General features: G+C 39.4%; 1 protein-coding gene across 1 annotated transcript in view; it reads left to right on the top strand.

Moving 5' to 3' along the window:
* Window positions 1-12,523, top strand: part of LOC124607197 (diuretic hormone receptor-like) — a 575,756-nt gene extending 563,233 nt beyond the window's left edge. The window contains exon 12 of the mRNA XM_047139420.1: window positions 11,378-12,523. Coding sequence (XP_046995376.1) covers window positions 11,378-11,522 — 145 coding nt within the window. The 3' untranslated portion in view covers window positions 11,523-12,523. The remainder of the gene's footprint in view (window positions 1-11,377) is intronic.
* The last annotated feature ends 3,147 nt before the right edge of the window (window positions 12,524-15,670 follow it).

The following is a 15,670-nucleotide window of genomic DNA, read 5'->3' as shown; positions in this document are numbered from 1 at the left end:
CAATCGTCAGTTGCACAGGTATTTTTATTTCGCTTCAACAGTTTCCAGAAATTAATTTGTCATTTTCAGAAGCCTAAAAATAAGGAAGACTATAAATTATTATATGATGGCCATGCATTTATGTAATGTATAAGAAATGTATTACAAAAATTTGTTCAGTATTGTTGTAGCAGATGCTATGACGTGTCAAAAACTGTACATGTTGTATGTGATAACTGTAAACATAGATTGACATATTGATAATTTACACTAAATGAATCACATCTAAGAGCATTCAGGCTGCTGTGTCAGCAGCAGGGAAGACATATAAGATCATATAAAAAGTGTAACTATGGTCAGTAACGAAGTTACATATAATACATTTGAAAAACGTGACACATAGTTCTAATACTTAAAAGGAGTGGTGTAATGCAATAAGAGGTAGTATTCATTCGAAATATTCTATTTTTTCAATGCATTTTCGAGAGATACTCTATGTGAGGTATTTTCTTTCTCAGCATCCTGGCCTGAAGATATATCTTTTGTTGAAGTAGAATTCTTTTTTACCCATGCCCTATACAGGACGACTAATACCTTTGTGTTTCAACCTCCTATACGCGTTTTGACTACGAACCTCAGTTCCATATAGTCTACACATGCTTAATTCAGCGAGAGATGGATGCGTATAGATGAATATTTCAGAAGAGGCAGAACGACTAACAATAAAAATTATCCTGAAATATATTTAGAGAAATTAAGATATAGTAATATGATATATGATCTTAAAATGAAATGCCAACATTCAATGATAACTGGTACTTTTTTATCATCATTCAATTGAAATATTTTATAGAGTTTCTCCTCTGTGAAGTCCTTTATCGTTTTGCAGGTTGACAGACGGCTCCGACCCGTAAGAATATGGTGGAGGCGAGACCGTCCATATATACCCCGTTAATACTCTTACACTAAATCATGTGTGCTATACTTATGGCTCTAAGTCATACCTTCTTGAGGCCACTGAATGTCCATCTCTGCCTGTGTCACGAAATACTTACGTACTGTGCTTTATTGTTGCCTTTGCTTGCCATAAATTTGTGTCATTCACTTTCAGGTAAGAGACATTTTCCGGAAAATCCACTTATCCTGAAGTGCTAGTTAGGTAGCTATTAAATGTATAGTATTTTAAACTGTGATGTTAATAGTTAGTACCACATAGCAGATAACTGTTCAGAACTCTTCAGTTCTTACTGATGACGTGATGAAAATACGCCCATGATAAAGGACGACCTATACGTTTTTATTGTACCCGCCATAGGTGGTATTCTCGCTTCTAACTGTCTTGTGGCAATGACTGAATAATGCATTTTGTACATATAGCGTTGGTAATAATTATTATACCATTCAGGAGCTAAAATATTGTAAACCAAAAATTCCTTTGACTTGAACTCAGCCTGAAGTGTCCTGCAGTTCTAAACCTTTTGTCATATGTCATATATGGGCTCCACAGTGACAATTTCTTTATCTTCTTCCTTTCTGTTATAGGCATACTATAAATTCTTCCGTCCCACTAATCGCAGTGATGATAAAACTATATTTGTTGATATGTCTCATTTACTGGTTGTGGAACTCTCTATCGTATTGTTGAGTACGGTGCTACACTTAATGTACACTATGTAACTAACATTCAGTAATCCTGGAATTAGCTTCATCCGAATTCGTTTCTATCTTCAATTTCTTTTTAAATGTTTGTTTTCTTGTCTGACTTTTTTCTTTCTGTAATGACATTGTATAATAATGCTGTAGAAACTATTTAGGGTGCTGTTAACTCACTAAATGTACAATGCTCTTCTCTGAAAGGAGTCACATCTGGTACAGAATTATAGCCTGCGTCTAGTACTGAGGTAACTACTAGCAAAACTGAACGTGGTAATGTTCTCTGCTTTTAATAAGTATCGAAAACATAAATATGCAGACTAGAAATATCTTGTCTTTCTTCCCTATTTGTCTTCTGCCTTAGCGTTGCACAGTCAAGGCTCCGTCAGATCACTTAACCATACATATGAAACACTTTCATACTGTAGAGATGGGGAAGTAAAAGTATTTAAATGTGTGTGACGTTTCAAAAACTATGGAGACGGTTTATAATTTCATTTAGTGATACATTAAATGAACTGTTTGCTTTTTAAACTGTTTTGAAAGACATCCAGGAACAGTTTTATGGGGACCGATAAATTGCGTTTAACAAAAGCGCTACTTTTTGTTTACAAAAATATTTGGAGTCTCTCCTAAATAAGAATGGTTTCAAGGAACTTCCAACATACAATGTCTCTGGCTTCTGAACATCAATTTCGATCTACTTCACAGAAGGAAACGGTGCGACCTATGTGGGAACCGCTCTACCAGCTTCACATTTCAGTTTGCCCGTAAGCTCGTTCTTACTTTTCTATTTGAGGTGTTTTGAACTGATTTATTCCCCCTGTTCCTTTTAATACTTCTTCGTTTCGTGTTTTATCCATCAACTTCTTCTAGAGACTGAAATTGTGAAGGGGATATCGGATGATTCATTTAGTAAAGCTATATGTAAAGTTCTTGGCTCAAATTCCAGGTTTGTACACGGTTTAATTTATCGTCCGAAACAATACAGATAAACAATTTCCCGTTGAGTTAGAGGTTCAGTTTGATGGCTTAGCGAGTAAGGACCCGACTATAGCCCACGGCTCCAGGGTTCATCCCCATCGGAGCAGGAAATAATTTCCTGTCACAAATCTACCTCCAACTCACCTTGTAGTATGAGGCGGGGGGGGGGGGGGGGGGGTACTTTGTGTACCAGTCTCAATTCCGTACCTTCCAAATTCCAGTTGACAACGGTACTCAGGAAGAACGATGTTTGGTAGACGTCTGTGTGACCTGGATTCCCTCAATTTGAACCTCATGTCCTTTACGCGAGATACACATAGCAGCAAATAAAATATTGGTTGATTCTTCTACGAATGTAAGCTCTCAGTATTATAACAGTAAACTACAGTTTGATTTCGGACGCATCTCTTGCAGCGTCTGCCAAAGTAGTTGGATGAGAGTATCTCCGCGACACTTTCGCACTTACCGCAGCACCCTGTTGCGAATCGTGCTGCTCTTCTTTGGATCCTCCCAACTCTCAAATCCATCTGGTAAGAGTCACTGAGTGGCAATAACCAACAACTATACCCTACGAAGGTATGATACACATCCTGAGAATTCTCACAGTGACCCATGGTTTTGAATCTTCTTTCTTACGATGGTTTTATTTGCTCGTTCTGTATGCATACTCCCATATATCTAGTGAGTGTGACAGCTTCTAGTGATTGTTCTTGAAACGTGTAATCAGATAATACGAGTAATTCCATTTGTTTGAGTGCAGTAGAGTACATTCGTTCACGCTGAGTATAAGTTACCAGTCTCTCAGTGAGCGTCGATTCACTGCAGGTCGTCGTGCATGTTGCCAAAATTTTCTAGCTTTACGACTTCTCTTTACAGGCTCCCAACGATAGCTGTTCACAACGTACGATGATAGTGTAGTTGTAATCGAGCCGAAGAAACTGATATGGGACACCTGAGATCAATGAAGCCGGGAAACAGCCTCAAACTGCAGTACAAATGCCACTCAAGCTGACGCGCATGCGGGCTATGCTAGTTCATTCACTTTTTCTCACCCAAAATGCCCATGAATATTTGAATCCCTATGTTCTTGCCCTCACAAAACTTAAATTAACTTTTGTGTAAATTTTATCAGAAAATATTGTCAATTGCCACAGTATAAAATTAGCAGTTACATCGTTTTCTTCGTCTGGCATTCTTAATATGAAACTAGTATGCCTGTGACAAGTTAGGATCGAATTACACACCTCTTTAGTGTTTGTCCAACATTTACGAAAGTCTCTTTCATTATCTTCGCAGAGAAGCTTATACCAATGATGTTAACGAAATAGCCAACTAAATCGGCAGCGTAAGAGTGTGAGAAGATATTGGAAATCTCGCATGGCGCGCATGCGCTGTAGCTTAGGTGGTTTCTGTAGGCCAGTTTGAAGTTTATATCGCGGCTTGATGGATCACAAGTGTCTTATATCAAATTGTTCGTTTCGACTTTCCCTAAACCACTATGGCACGTTGTAAAGACTTATCGTCTACAGCCTACAAAGCATGGTCAGGAACAGTCTGAAAACCTTGTAAGTAGATTGAACTGAGATATAACTGTTAAGAAAAAGATTCGATGCGCCGTTTCCGATTTGATTAACACTGAATTCAGCCAATCAGATAGATATTTGTGCGAATCAAGCAGCCCGACAGAGACGTAATCGCCACACTTTTATTGCGTTTATTTTTTCAAACCGAACAGATATAGATTTTTCTCATCACTTCAAAAACGGGTAAACTGTAATTGTTATTGAGAATGAGAATATGTAGTTACTCATGGTTCCATGGAGTCTGTTCTTACAGCACTTTATCGCATGTGAGTGCTTGAACATGCGCGCGCAAGGATCTGATGGCTAACATCAATGCTAACTGAATAGTAAACAGCGCAAAGTATCAAATTTTTTACTAATAATTATTTGTCAGGACAACATACCGTGCAACACCCTTGCAACTCATTCTCGTAAAGATGACATTACACATTATTAAAAACGTAACACAAAATTTACTTTGACTTCCTTGCACTAGCACACAGTGTAGCAGTCCTCGGAAACTTGCTCGTTCACTTGCTGGAACTGACAGTAAAAAAATGCAAACACAAAAAATGCACAACGTAAATTGAGTCATCAGTTCTTTTTTAATTTATTGGGTTTCGGATCGTGTCCATACACCCATCCCACACACACACACACACACACACACACAGCAACCTCTGCACCGTAAATGTTGTATTACAGTTTGATTTGACAACACAGAGCATACATTAGTTTAAGTCGTACCTTGGGTACGAAATTACATAGGACATAGTCCGATATAAAACAATTTTTGCATCCATAGCATACAGAAACGAGTGAAGAAGATGAAAATGTAACACATGATATAAAGTGAGAGCAGTCAACAGTAGAAAGTTTGATGAGAACAAGACGCACTATCGAAGAGAAGATAGAAATGCCATACTTCGTTTAAAAGACTACACCACTGTTGACCGTACTACAGGTACTCGTACTTCAAAGGAGGAAATATTATTGCAGATACTGTTCTGCTAACATACATTTGCCATACACGAGCAGAATTTTTAAACTCTATTCGTTCGTGTACGTTGTATTTTTCTTTTCCTTCCTGGCTGGTTCGATGCGGCCTGCCACGATTTCCTCTCTTGCACCCGAAGTCCTCAATTAATTGTTGGATGTGTCAGTCACCTAACAGTCAACAACTTTCCGTAGTACATCTCAAATGCTTCTACTATCGTTTCCAGTTTCACCGAAGTCCATGGTTCTTTATCATATAATGCTATGCTCCAAACGAACATTCTCAAAGATATCATTTTATACTAGCAGACTTCTCTTGGCTAGGAATGTCCTCTTTGTCTGTCCTAGCCTGCTTTTCATATCCTTGCTTTGTCTCTTACGTCCCATTTCCATTCCAAGGTAAGAGCATTTCCTAATTCCGTCTATTTCGTGGTCCCAGATTTTGATGTTAAGGTTTATCGCTAATGTCGTTTCCGCTACGCCTGAATAGTTCCGTCTTTCTTCAATTTACCCTCAGTTCATAATCTGTACTCACTACACTGTTCATTCTGTTCAACGTTTCTTCTTATCTTAATTCTTCTTCTCTTTCCTGAAGATGTCATCAGCAAATATTATCATTGATATTGTTTGACCCTGAATTTTAATCTCGCTCTTGAACTTTTTTTCCCCCTCAATGCGTACCCGATGTACGGATATAAATGTAGGGGTGAAGGACTACATACTATGTATGCCGACCAAATTTACATCTGCTTATCTACTCTGCAATTCACACAAAACTGCCTGGCACAGGGTTCATCGAACCACTTTCTGACTATTTCTCTAACGTTCCAGTCTCGAATAGCGCGCGGGAAAAACAAACAATCTTTCCGCGCGAGCTCTAGCCTCTCTGAATTTATTATGATGATCAGTTCTTCACACCTCAACACAAGTTTGAAATACCATAAGGTTTACTACTGTAGCTTCTTATTGTACGTTCATTAACACCTTATTAATAAAATAAACATAATTGCTTCTGAAAGCAAGAACGATTTTGGTTAGTAAAAAAAATCATTACAAAACACAGCTAGCTCTCTCCTAAGTATATATCTTGAAAACAAAACAGTGAAAATCTTTAGCTCATGATGATAATTATCAGTCTTTAGTAGTGAGTACGTCCCCGCACACGAAAGAGTTGTTCTACTCTGTGAGGCTGTCTCAAGATGAGACCATCAAGTTTATCTTGGGGTATGAGGCCCCACTCTTCAGTAACAACTTCAGTGAGGTCCTGAAGATTGTCAGGTGTATTCAGACCCTGTACAATGGCCGCCTTCAAGAGGTAGCACGCATGCTCAATTGCATTAATGTGTGGGAACTGTGCTGACCAATGCTTTCCGATGATGTTGCATCGTTGAAGATACCGAAACATTGCTAGAGTACGGTGCCGTCTTCCATTGTCATCGACTAGATTGATGTTGCCACCTGCTTCACGTCCGTAGTTTGTAGAACCTCTTGGAAGTATGAGACACCAGTCAGATTGTCGAAGACGGGAATTAGAGGGTTCCGCCTTCCCATCATTATTTCCGCCCACAACATTACTCTTCCACCTGCAAACGGATGAACTTCCCGAACGTACCGGCTTTCCTGGTATCGTCTAGCGCTTCTCCAAACCCTGTCACGTCTTGAGTCAGGTGGCATATCAATCCTGGTCTCGTCAACAAACGTGACATTAATACACTCAGCAATGATCCAATGCTGATGTGCGACAGCCCAAGTCCTTCGAATGCATCGGTTCCTTTGGTTCAATGCAAAACTCCTCTTTGGTCTTCTGGAATAAAAACAACCCTGATGCAATTTCCTGGTCTGATGTATGAATCCCTGTTGCCCGGGAGAATTCCAATATTTCTGGAGGATGATGTTAGTCGCCTGCGAGTCAACAGTTGTACGAAACGATCCTGCGTTGGGCCGGTCATACAAGGACGACCACTGCGAGGTCTATAGTTCACCTTTCCCATCTCTCTGTACTTTCTCTACACCTTAGAGTCTTAGACGCATCACTTTGAGTGACATGTAAATTGTCGGAAACATCTGGCTTCGTATGACTTGCTGAAAGTATAGCCACTATCCTGACTCTTTCAAAGTGTTGTATGCCTCTACGTGGCATATTACTGCAGTGCTGGAAACAAACTGAATGAAGCTGTTGTTGGTACTGGAGTGCTCGAGGTGTGCCTCTGCGGCAGCGGTGTTTCCACATGACTGGAAAACGAAAATAAAGCATGCCCATAGTAAACACCATCCATTGTATGGGCTCTAACTGGGTAATGAATCAAGTGCCTAAATCAGTGAGACCTCTAGTGTTGCAGATATTTTACAATAGTATTCCAAACTTTTGTTGACCAATGTAGGTTGATATCAACAAAATGTTTTTGCTCTGAGAGAAAAAAAGTTGGTGACTAGAATTTCGTGAAAAGATCCCAGGGGACGGACAAGCATAGTGCAGGCAGTCTCTTCAGTAGACCTGTTGCATCTTCTGAGTCTTATGTCAATAAAACGCAGTCTTTGTTTTGTCTTCCCACAACATTTTCTATGGGATAATTCGAATCTAGAGTATTATTAACTGTAATTCATAGGCATTTAGTTGTATTGACGGCCTTTACACTTGTGTGGATTATTGTCTAACAGAAATTTAACGGATAACTTTTAATTCTCATGTGCACGACTTCACACTTCTCATTATTTAGAGTCAACTGTCACTTCTCGCACCATAAAGATATCTTACCTAAATAATTTTGTAATTACTTTTCATCTTCTGATGACTTTGACAGACGATAAGTGACAGCTTCATTTCTAGCCAATCTAAGAGTGCTGCTCACATTGTCTCCTAAATCGTTTGTACAGAACAGGAAAAGTGGAGGACCTATAACCCTTCCTTTGGCAATACTAGATATGATTTCTCTCTTACTTGATGGGATTCAGTTGATTTCTACGAAGTATGACCTTTCTGACAGGAAATCACAAATCTAGTCACATAACTGTGACGATACTCCCTAATCATGCAGTTTGATTACAAGTGTGGATTAATGGCGTCAAAAGCTTCCTGGAAATCTAGAAACATGGAATCGGACTGAGAGCCCCTGTCGACAGCACTGATTACTTCGTGTGAATAATTAGCTAGTTGTCTTTCGCAACAACGATACTTTCTAATTTGGTGTTGACTGTGCATTAATAATTCGTTTTCTTCGAGATAATTCGTAGTGATCGAACACAGTATACGTTCCAGAATCTTACTGTAAATCGACGTTAGTGATACGAGTCTGTAGTTAAGTGGATTACTTTTATTTTATTTCTTAAGTACTGATGAAACCTACGAAACTTCCCAGTATTTAGGTATGGATCTTTCGTCGGGCTTGTGGTTGTAGGCTATATGATTGCTAAGTAAGGCGCTATTACAAGGTCTACAACTTTGCTTCAGCCGTTTTTTCTCAAATTTCGGGGCTTTGTTGTGAAAAAGTTACAACAAGTACTATGATTCATAATATTGCCCATCGCTGGCCACTACATTCTCCCATTTTTCGGATAGCATACGAATCTCCTGGCGGAAAAACTAGGCGTCTTTTGTGGGGATCCATGAATCGATTCAATTTTTCACATGTTCATATGATCGGAAGTGCTGGTGAGCCAGACTGTATGTCACTGATCGAAAAAGGTGGTATTCAGCGAGAGCAACGTATGGAGAATACGGCGGGAGGGATAGGACTTCTCATTTTAACGTTTCCACGTATATTTTGACGGGTTTTGCGTTATGGGGTCGAGCACTGAACTGCTGCAAAATTACCTTTACGTGTCTATCGCTGTATTGTGGCCGTTTGTGTTTCAGTGCTGGGCTCGAACGCATCAATTGCTTTCAATAATGATGTCCTGTGACTGTCTTCGTCTGTTTTAGTAGCCACGAAAACATTCTGTCTTCCGCCGCCACGCCGGTCTTCGACTTCAAAATCACCGTTCTTAAGGCGTTGAAAACATTCTCTGCACGATTTTCGACTAATAGTTCCCTCACCATTGGTCTCACCCAGCATTTTTAGAACCACAGCCGCAGATTTCTTCATGTTAAAGCAGATAAGTAAAACTTCCCGCAAATGGCGAGAAATGGGTACGTAAGCTGGCGTACTTAATCGAGAATAACCTTATGATGCAATCACAAATCGACTAATATTTTTATGGCATTATGTTTACAGATGTCTAAGCTTATTGTGTTACACCTATGACCAACTATCTAAACCCAATTTGCCGCTACTGTCGTCTATTGCAAAACGGCGGAAGCAAAGTTGTAGACCTAATATATCAGTATACTCTGAAAAGAACGTAATTGATATACAGTACGTACTGGAAGACTTGCCTATATTAAGTGATTTAATCTGCTTCGCTGCACCTAGGATATCTACCCTCAAGTTACTCATGCTGACAGCTGTTCTTAATTTTAGTTTTTTGAATATTTATTTCCTCGCCTTTGGTAAATGAGCAGACCACATTTAGCAACCAGGCTTTAGTAGCACTGTCATTGTTATTGATTGTTTGTTGCCGCTGTTTTACTCCCAGACGACAATAATCTCTTTGGATTTTCTGGCCGATTTGGAGACAATTTCGATTTGTAAGCTATTAGTAGCATCTATCATTGAAGTACGTACTAACTTTTCAACTTCAATAAAACATCGCCAGTCTTGGCGACCTCAAGTTCGTTTCAGTTAGGCAACTGTGATGTGAGAGATTAGTTCCGTCTCTTATTATTTGATTTACAATAAATTTCTCAATTACCATCGATACTATTCTTTTAATGTAAGCAGCATCGTTCTTGGTCTTCCATTCTTCTTGTTCCATCTTGTCTCTTGGACATACAGCTTATGATTCTTCTTTCCTATATCTGTCTCAGAATTCCGAATATCTTGCACCATTTTACATTATAGAACGTTTTCTCTACTGAAGAAATCCTATGACCACATCTTGAGTCTCCTTCAGTACTGCTTCCATTTAATAAAGGATCTCCCACGTGTCCCGTGTCGACTCCCAGTTTTTCCTCATTTTCTTCACCAGGCAAGGCGTCGTTCGGGTAGAGTTCTTAAATGTGTGTTTTTTCCACCTATACATTCTACATATGACAATGGTATCCTCAATGCACGCTTAACGTTTACACTCTTTACTTTCAGTTTCACGGAAGTATGTTTTTATTTTTTTATATGATGTATCAGTCTTTCCTACGATGATTTATTTTTCGATTTCTTCACTTTTTTCGTGCATTTCCTCTTAGCTGCCCTGCACTTCCAGTTTATTTCATTCCTGTGTTACTTATATTGCAGTGTTCATTAATATCCCTGAACAAATTTTGTACTTCATTCTTTCGTTTATTAATCGATGTATTTCTTTTTTTTATCCAAGATTTGTTCCTAGTTACCATCCTTAAACCCATGTCTGTCCGTGTGTCTGCTGTGTTTGCTCTTTTTAGACGTGTCCATTCCTCTCAAACTGAAGTAGTCACTATCGCAGTATCTATAGTCTCGGTAGCGGAAAAATTACAAGGGGGGCAGTCACGTTTGTCGATGACTGTCTTGTAGGTAAACAACTTTTGCACGATACACTGTTTTTCTTCGCAATGAATACTGGCCAAAACAATGAATTAAAATTTGTACCAAGGCCAGGTTTTGAATGAGGTCTCTCGCTTGCTAGGCAGACGCACTAACTACTGCACCACCCCTTTCCTGTGGCTAACACAGCTGCACGCATTACCCTAGTACGTCTCCCTCCCTAATACTAACTCCAATTCGTGCCTCAACTGATCTTTATGCTCCCTTGTCAGCGGAAACATATAATTTCCTATATCCATGTTTTTCTTATTTCTTTTTTTTCTGTTTTTATGTGCACAGAAAGGTATTTGGGGTGGTCACAATAAATGAGGCATCTTGCGTATTTAATTTTTGTCATTATTAGTGCATACGCCAAATCTGTGAGCATTACTTCTAGCGTCTTCCTTCATAACTGTTATTTAAAATAATTATCTGTTCGTGTTGTGAATGTACTGTGTGATCTGAGTGTTCTTCAGGTCTCTCTCTCTCTCTCTCTCTCTCTTTCCTGCCTTCTTCCACTTGCCTACGTGCTCGTTGCGCTGTGCCTCCTGCTGTGCTGTCCCGTGTGCCCTCCCGTAACTGTGCCGCCGACCCCGCACCGCCCGGAGGCAGGATGGCGTCCAGGGTGTCGGTGATCGCCGGTTGCGACCTGCCGGACGGCGCGGCGTCCACCCGCCCCAGCCACCTCAACGGCGGCGGCGGCGGCGCCGTCACCCCGGCCATCGCCTGGCTGTCCACACGCACCGGCTGGAACTGAGTGTCTTGGCGACTCTGGATCACTGCCTACAGCGGCTGGTGCGCTATCTCCCAACTTCATCACTACGTGGCGAGGAAGTGTTCCTGCAGTGCCCTGCAGACTTGGTTCGTGCTGCCTCTCTGGGACAATGGAGGCGAATAGTAATATGCCTGTGCTGTCCTATTTGGGAGCCAACTAGTACATATAGTTGACGTCAAGTTTTTAGTTGCCAGGACCTACAAATATGAAAACCAAGTACAGTAGTGGAATAAACACCAAACAACAGTGTACATCTTTCTAACTGCCCTAAAATTACGCAGTGAGTGGCTGGAAACGAAAAGGGTTCCACCATTTTAGAATCTGGTGTGTGCTATTTCCCATGTGTTCTTCCGGCAATGTATAACTCTGCTGTGGAACAGACCTCGACATTTCGTTACAATACACGCGATTATAACGAGAAAAACTCCGTTCTGCATCATTATTCCTCGCTCCACACCCACACCCCGCCACAGTGTCATGATGTATCAGTTCGAGATCTGTCTACTGCTGAAATTCATTCCAGGTCTTCCAGGTACTCTGGAGTTCACAAGGTTTGTAGCGTAACAGAATACTCGAGGACGCAATGCTGTCCAGCTTGTGCTCTATAATTTTACAGCAGAACAAGAGAACACTTGAGACCAGGTGTTGTATAGTAATTTCCTGATGCTGTCCCATTTGGGAGCGATGTACGAGCTCTGTATGGCATTATAATCCGTGCAGGAAAAACTGACCTTGATCGTGTGCATGAAGGTAGCAACAACACATCCATCCTATAAGATCAAAAATCAAAATTTGTCTGTAAATTGGTGTCTCTTAATACTGAAGATATTAGATGTCGTTATATTTTGTACAGTGCATCAGTATTTAATACCAAAGATTGATAATGTAATTGACTTTAAAAAACGAGCTGAAAGAATTCATCTTTTTTACTCATTCAATTGATTGTGTACCGAGTAATAAATGAGTTACCTACTTTGCAGCTACGATAGAAATGTTTCTCATGTGTGTGCCCGGGACCTTGAGTGAAGTATGAGCCTAAGTAAACCTACTACATTTCTTCATCACGTCTCTGAGGTAATAAGTGCCCTCATAATGTCAGTAATTAGTTGGCAATAGTTCAACAAATTGTCTTCGCCTACATCAATGTTTACGACATTACACTTCTGCCGATACCCAAGGAATACAGCTTTAATCAAGAATATGTTAAAAGTGAACTTCTGCAACTCGTTGGATATTTCAGTAATTAATACCAGTTTAACACATGTAAAGCTGCTTGCTACACGGGAGCTGATATCCCAAGAAAAGTTGTCAGAGCTATTATTGATACTAAACTGTATTGGTGCAATGGTACCCAGAAATAACGATATAAATTACAAGTTTTGGCTCCTGATAACTAGAATACCACAACAAACGGAGTATAAACTCAGATAGATTAAGGATGGGATAGGAAACGGGCCACTAACAAGTTAATTAACAAATTTGCGTATAGTGTGAAGACGGAGAACCTAAAGGGAATATAATGATGGAAATTCTAAGCTCCCTTCCCGGGAAAAGGGTGCAGTACAAAAGAAATTGCAGTTGCTTATACGATTACACTAACTCACAGCGTGAAGAACAAAATATAAATGACAGAACCACATATACTTGAACTAAACTGAACATGCCACATGTAGTGCCAAGACAGTCAGTATGTTGTTGTGGTCTTCAGTCCAGAGACTGGTTTGATGCAGCTCTCCATGCTACTGTATCCTGTGCAAGCTTCTTCATCTCCCAGTACCTACTGTAACCTACATCCTTATGAATCTGTTTAGTGTATTCATCTCTTTGTCTCACTCTACGATTTTTACCCTCCACACTGCCCTCCAATACTCAATTGATGATCCCTTGATTCCTCAGAATATATTCTACCAGAGAGTCAGTATATTATTCATTAATTCTACCTACAGTATCTAAGCGATAAGGAAAAGAACAATATTTTTACATAATTGTTGAAACCGTTCACTGCTATAGGTAGCCCTCTTTCCACAAAATACGATTGCCGCCTTTTCGTATCCCATTTCGTCAAACACGTTTTCCTCATCTTCAGTTCATCTTACAATGAATTTAGTGTTGATTGCGTCTTAAAATACGGAATCCTCTGAAGAACTTATGTTGAGTAACTTTCTTCAGTTTTTATCATCACCATCATCGTCAGCCATTTGACATCCGCTGTGACATCCTCTACACTCTTCCATGCTGTAAGGTTTTTAGATTAACGCATCTAAGTTTCTCTTCCACGATTTCTGACGTCCCTTCACCTCCCATGACGTCATTTTCGTGGCCTTTCCTCAGTTCCTGAAATCTGATAAAGAGTTTCTTTGTTCCTTCGCTGCATACGAACCCCACCCCCTCCATTTTATTCTGATTATGCTACAACTGTTTTCCATATAAATTTGCAGGCTGATCCATTAGTACTTCCTTTCCTGCTAGTAATTCCTAACATACGTATCTCCGCTGTTCGATGAGTAACTCTCCATTTGTTGTGTGGTTTCTACAGTAAATATCAAGTCTCAGCATCACAGTGAAATCCTGATACTATACTGTAGTAAACCTTCCTGTTAGCCACACATCGATGGATTATTTTGAAAATTCTATTTAATTTAACAACTACACTCCGTGCCATTTTTATCCTTCTGTGTATTTCTTTTATTGCCCATCAAGCCATCGTCTTCAAGCCCCCTATCAAAATAAAAAAAAAAAAATGTAAGTAGGTACAAACTTTCTGTGGCTTCATTGTCATTCTTTATAGTTCTGCTTTGTGTTAACATCGAATTATTTTAGTCTTTCTGTAATTTTGAAGCATACCTTAAAACTTGCTATAGTAAGTATTTTTATTTGTTATTGATTACACACATCCGTGTCATGAGTTGTCCGAAGATGGTTCAGATACGTTTCGCTAACATGTTTTATTTCTTTAATCTACCATTTTAAGCATATGAAGTATTACTCTTACAGGCCCTTCCTCTTTCCCCTCTGACAACCACTTTACACTATTCTTCAGTACACTAAAGTACGTTGATCCAGCTTCTGGTTTTTGAAGGGTTGAGATTTCTCTGTCACCGAGTAGAAACCATTCTCAGTCTCTATGAATCCAAAACAACCATTTTGTTTGTATACCTTATTTCTTCCTGCAGTTTCATTAAGGAATAAAGAAACGTAAATTGTGCTGCGACCATCAAAACCAAACTTATTGCTTTGATTCACATCTTTTGCTTTGCCATACTACTGGTACAATGTTACTGAATATCTCTTATACCATAGGGAAGGGGTTAATATGTTTGATTATTTTTTTCCTCATAAATGCCCGGTTTTGTGACGAAGAACGGAGTAGCAATTTCGTCTTTCGTGGAATCAGCTCCCCACTTAGTATTCGTATGAGTTCCATTTGTTATTTACTTACTACAGAGAAAATCAGTTGCTTTACAGCTGTATTTTTTATTTTACTTCGATGTTTATCTCATTACTGTGCAATCAGTTCCAATACAGCATTGTCTCGTCTTCAGGTATTTGTTACGCTTGTTTCATGAATCGAGTGTCATAAATACTGTAACTGTTGTTCCTTCAAGGGATACAATTTGATCATTCGTGTCAAACACTCTCTGCTCTCTAACAGGTACTTAAACATCAGACTATAATATCTTGAAGTCGATTTACATAAATCAGATAAGCTCCAAATAAAAGGAAACTACAGCTTCCAGGAAACTGACTTTCATTGTAATAAAGTGCATCATTATTCCAGGTTTTGGGAGTCGCCTTATTTCATGATATTCGCTAGAATACTTTCTATTTTAGTTTTGAGTTGCTTATTGCTCTCGCTTTCGTCAGCTCTACTGAAACATCATCATCTCCAGACCTTTTCCCTCCTTAATAACCCAAATGACTTGATACACTTCATATGACATTAACTCTGAAACGTTGTTACTGTTATTATCAAGTGCCTCAGTTTATGATTCACCTCTTGAACTACACAAACATGTAAAGAATTGTCGAGATTTTTGAATAAATTTCTCTCTGTTCTCGCTGCTATCTTTACATATAAAATGTAATCCCCACACAACATGTTTCTATTTTCGTTTCCTCATATTTCATTG

Source organism: Schistocerca americana, chromosome 3 (genome assembly GCF_021461395.2).
Source record: "Schistocerca americana isolate TAMUIC-IGC-003095 chromosome 3, iqSchAmer2.1, whole genome shotgun sequence".
Taxonomy (NCBI): domain Eukaryota; kingdom Metazoa; phylum Arthropoda; class Insecta; order Orthoptera; family Acrididae; genus Schistocerca; species Schistocerca americana.
This window is presented reverse-complemented; position numbering and strand designations above follow the sequence as displayed.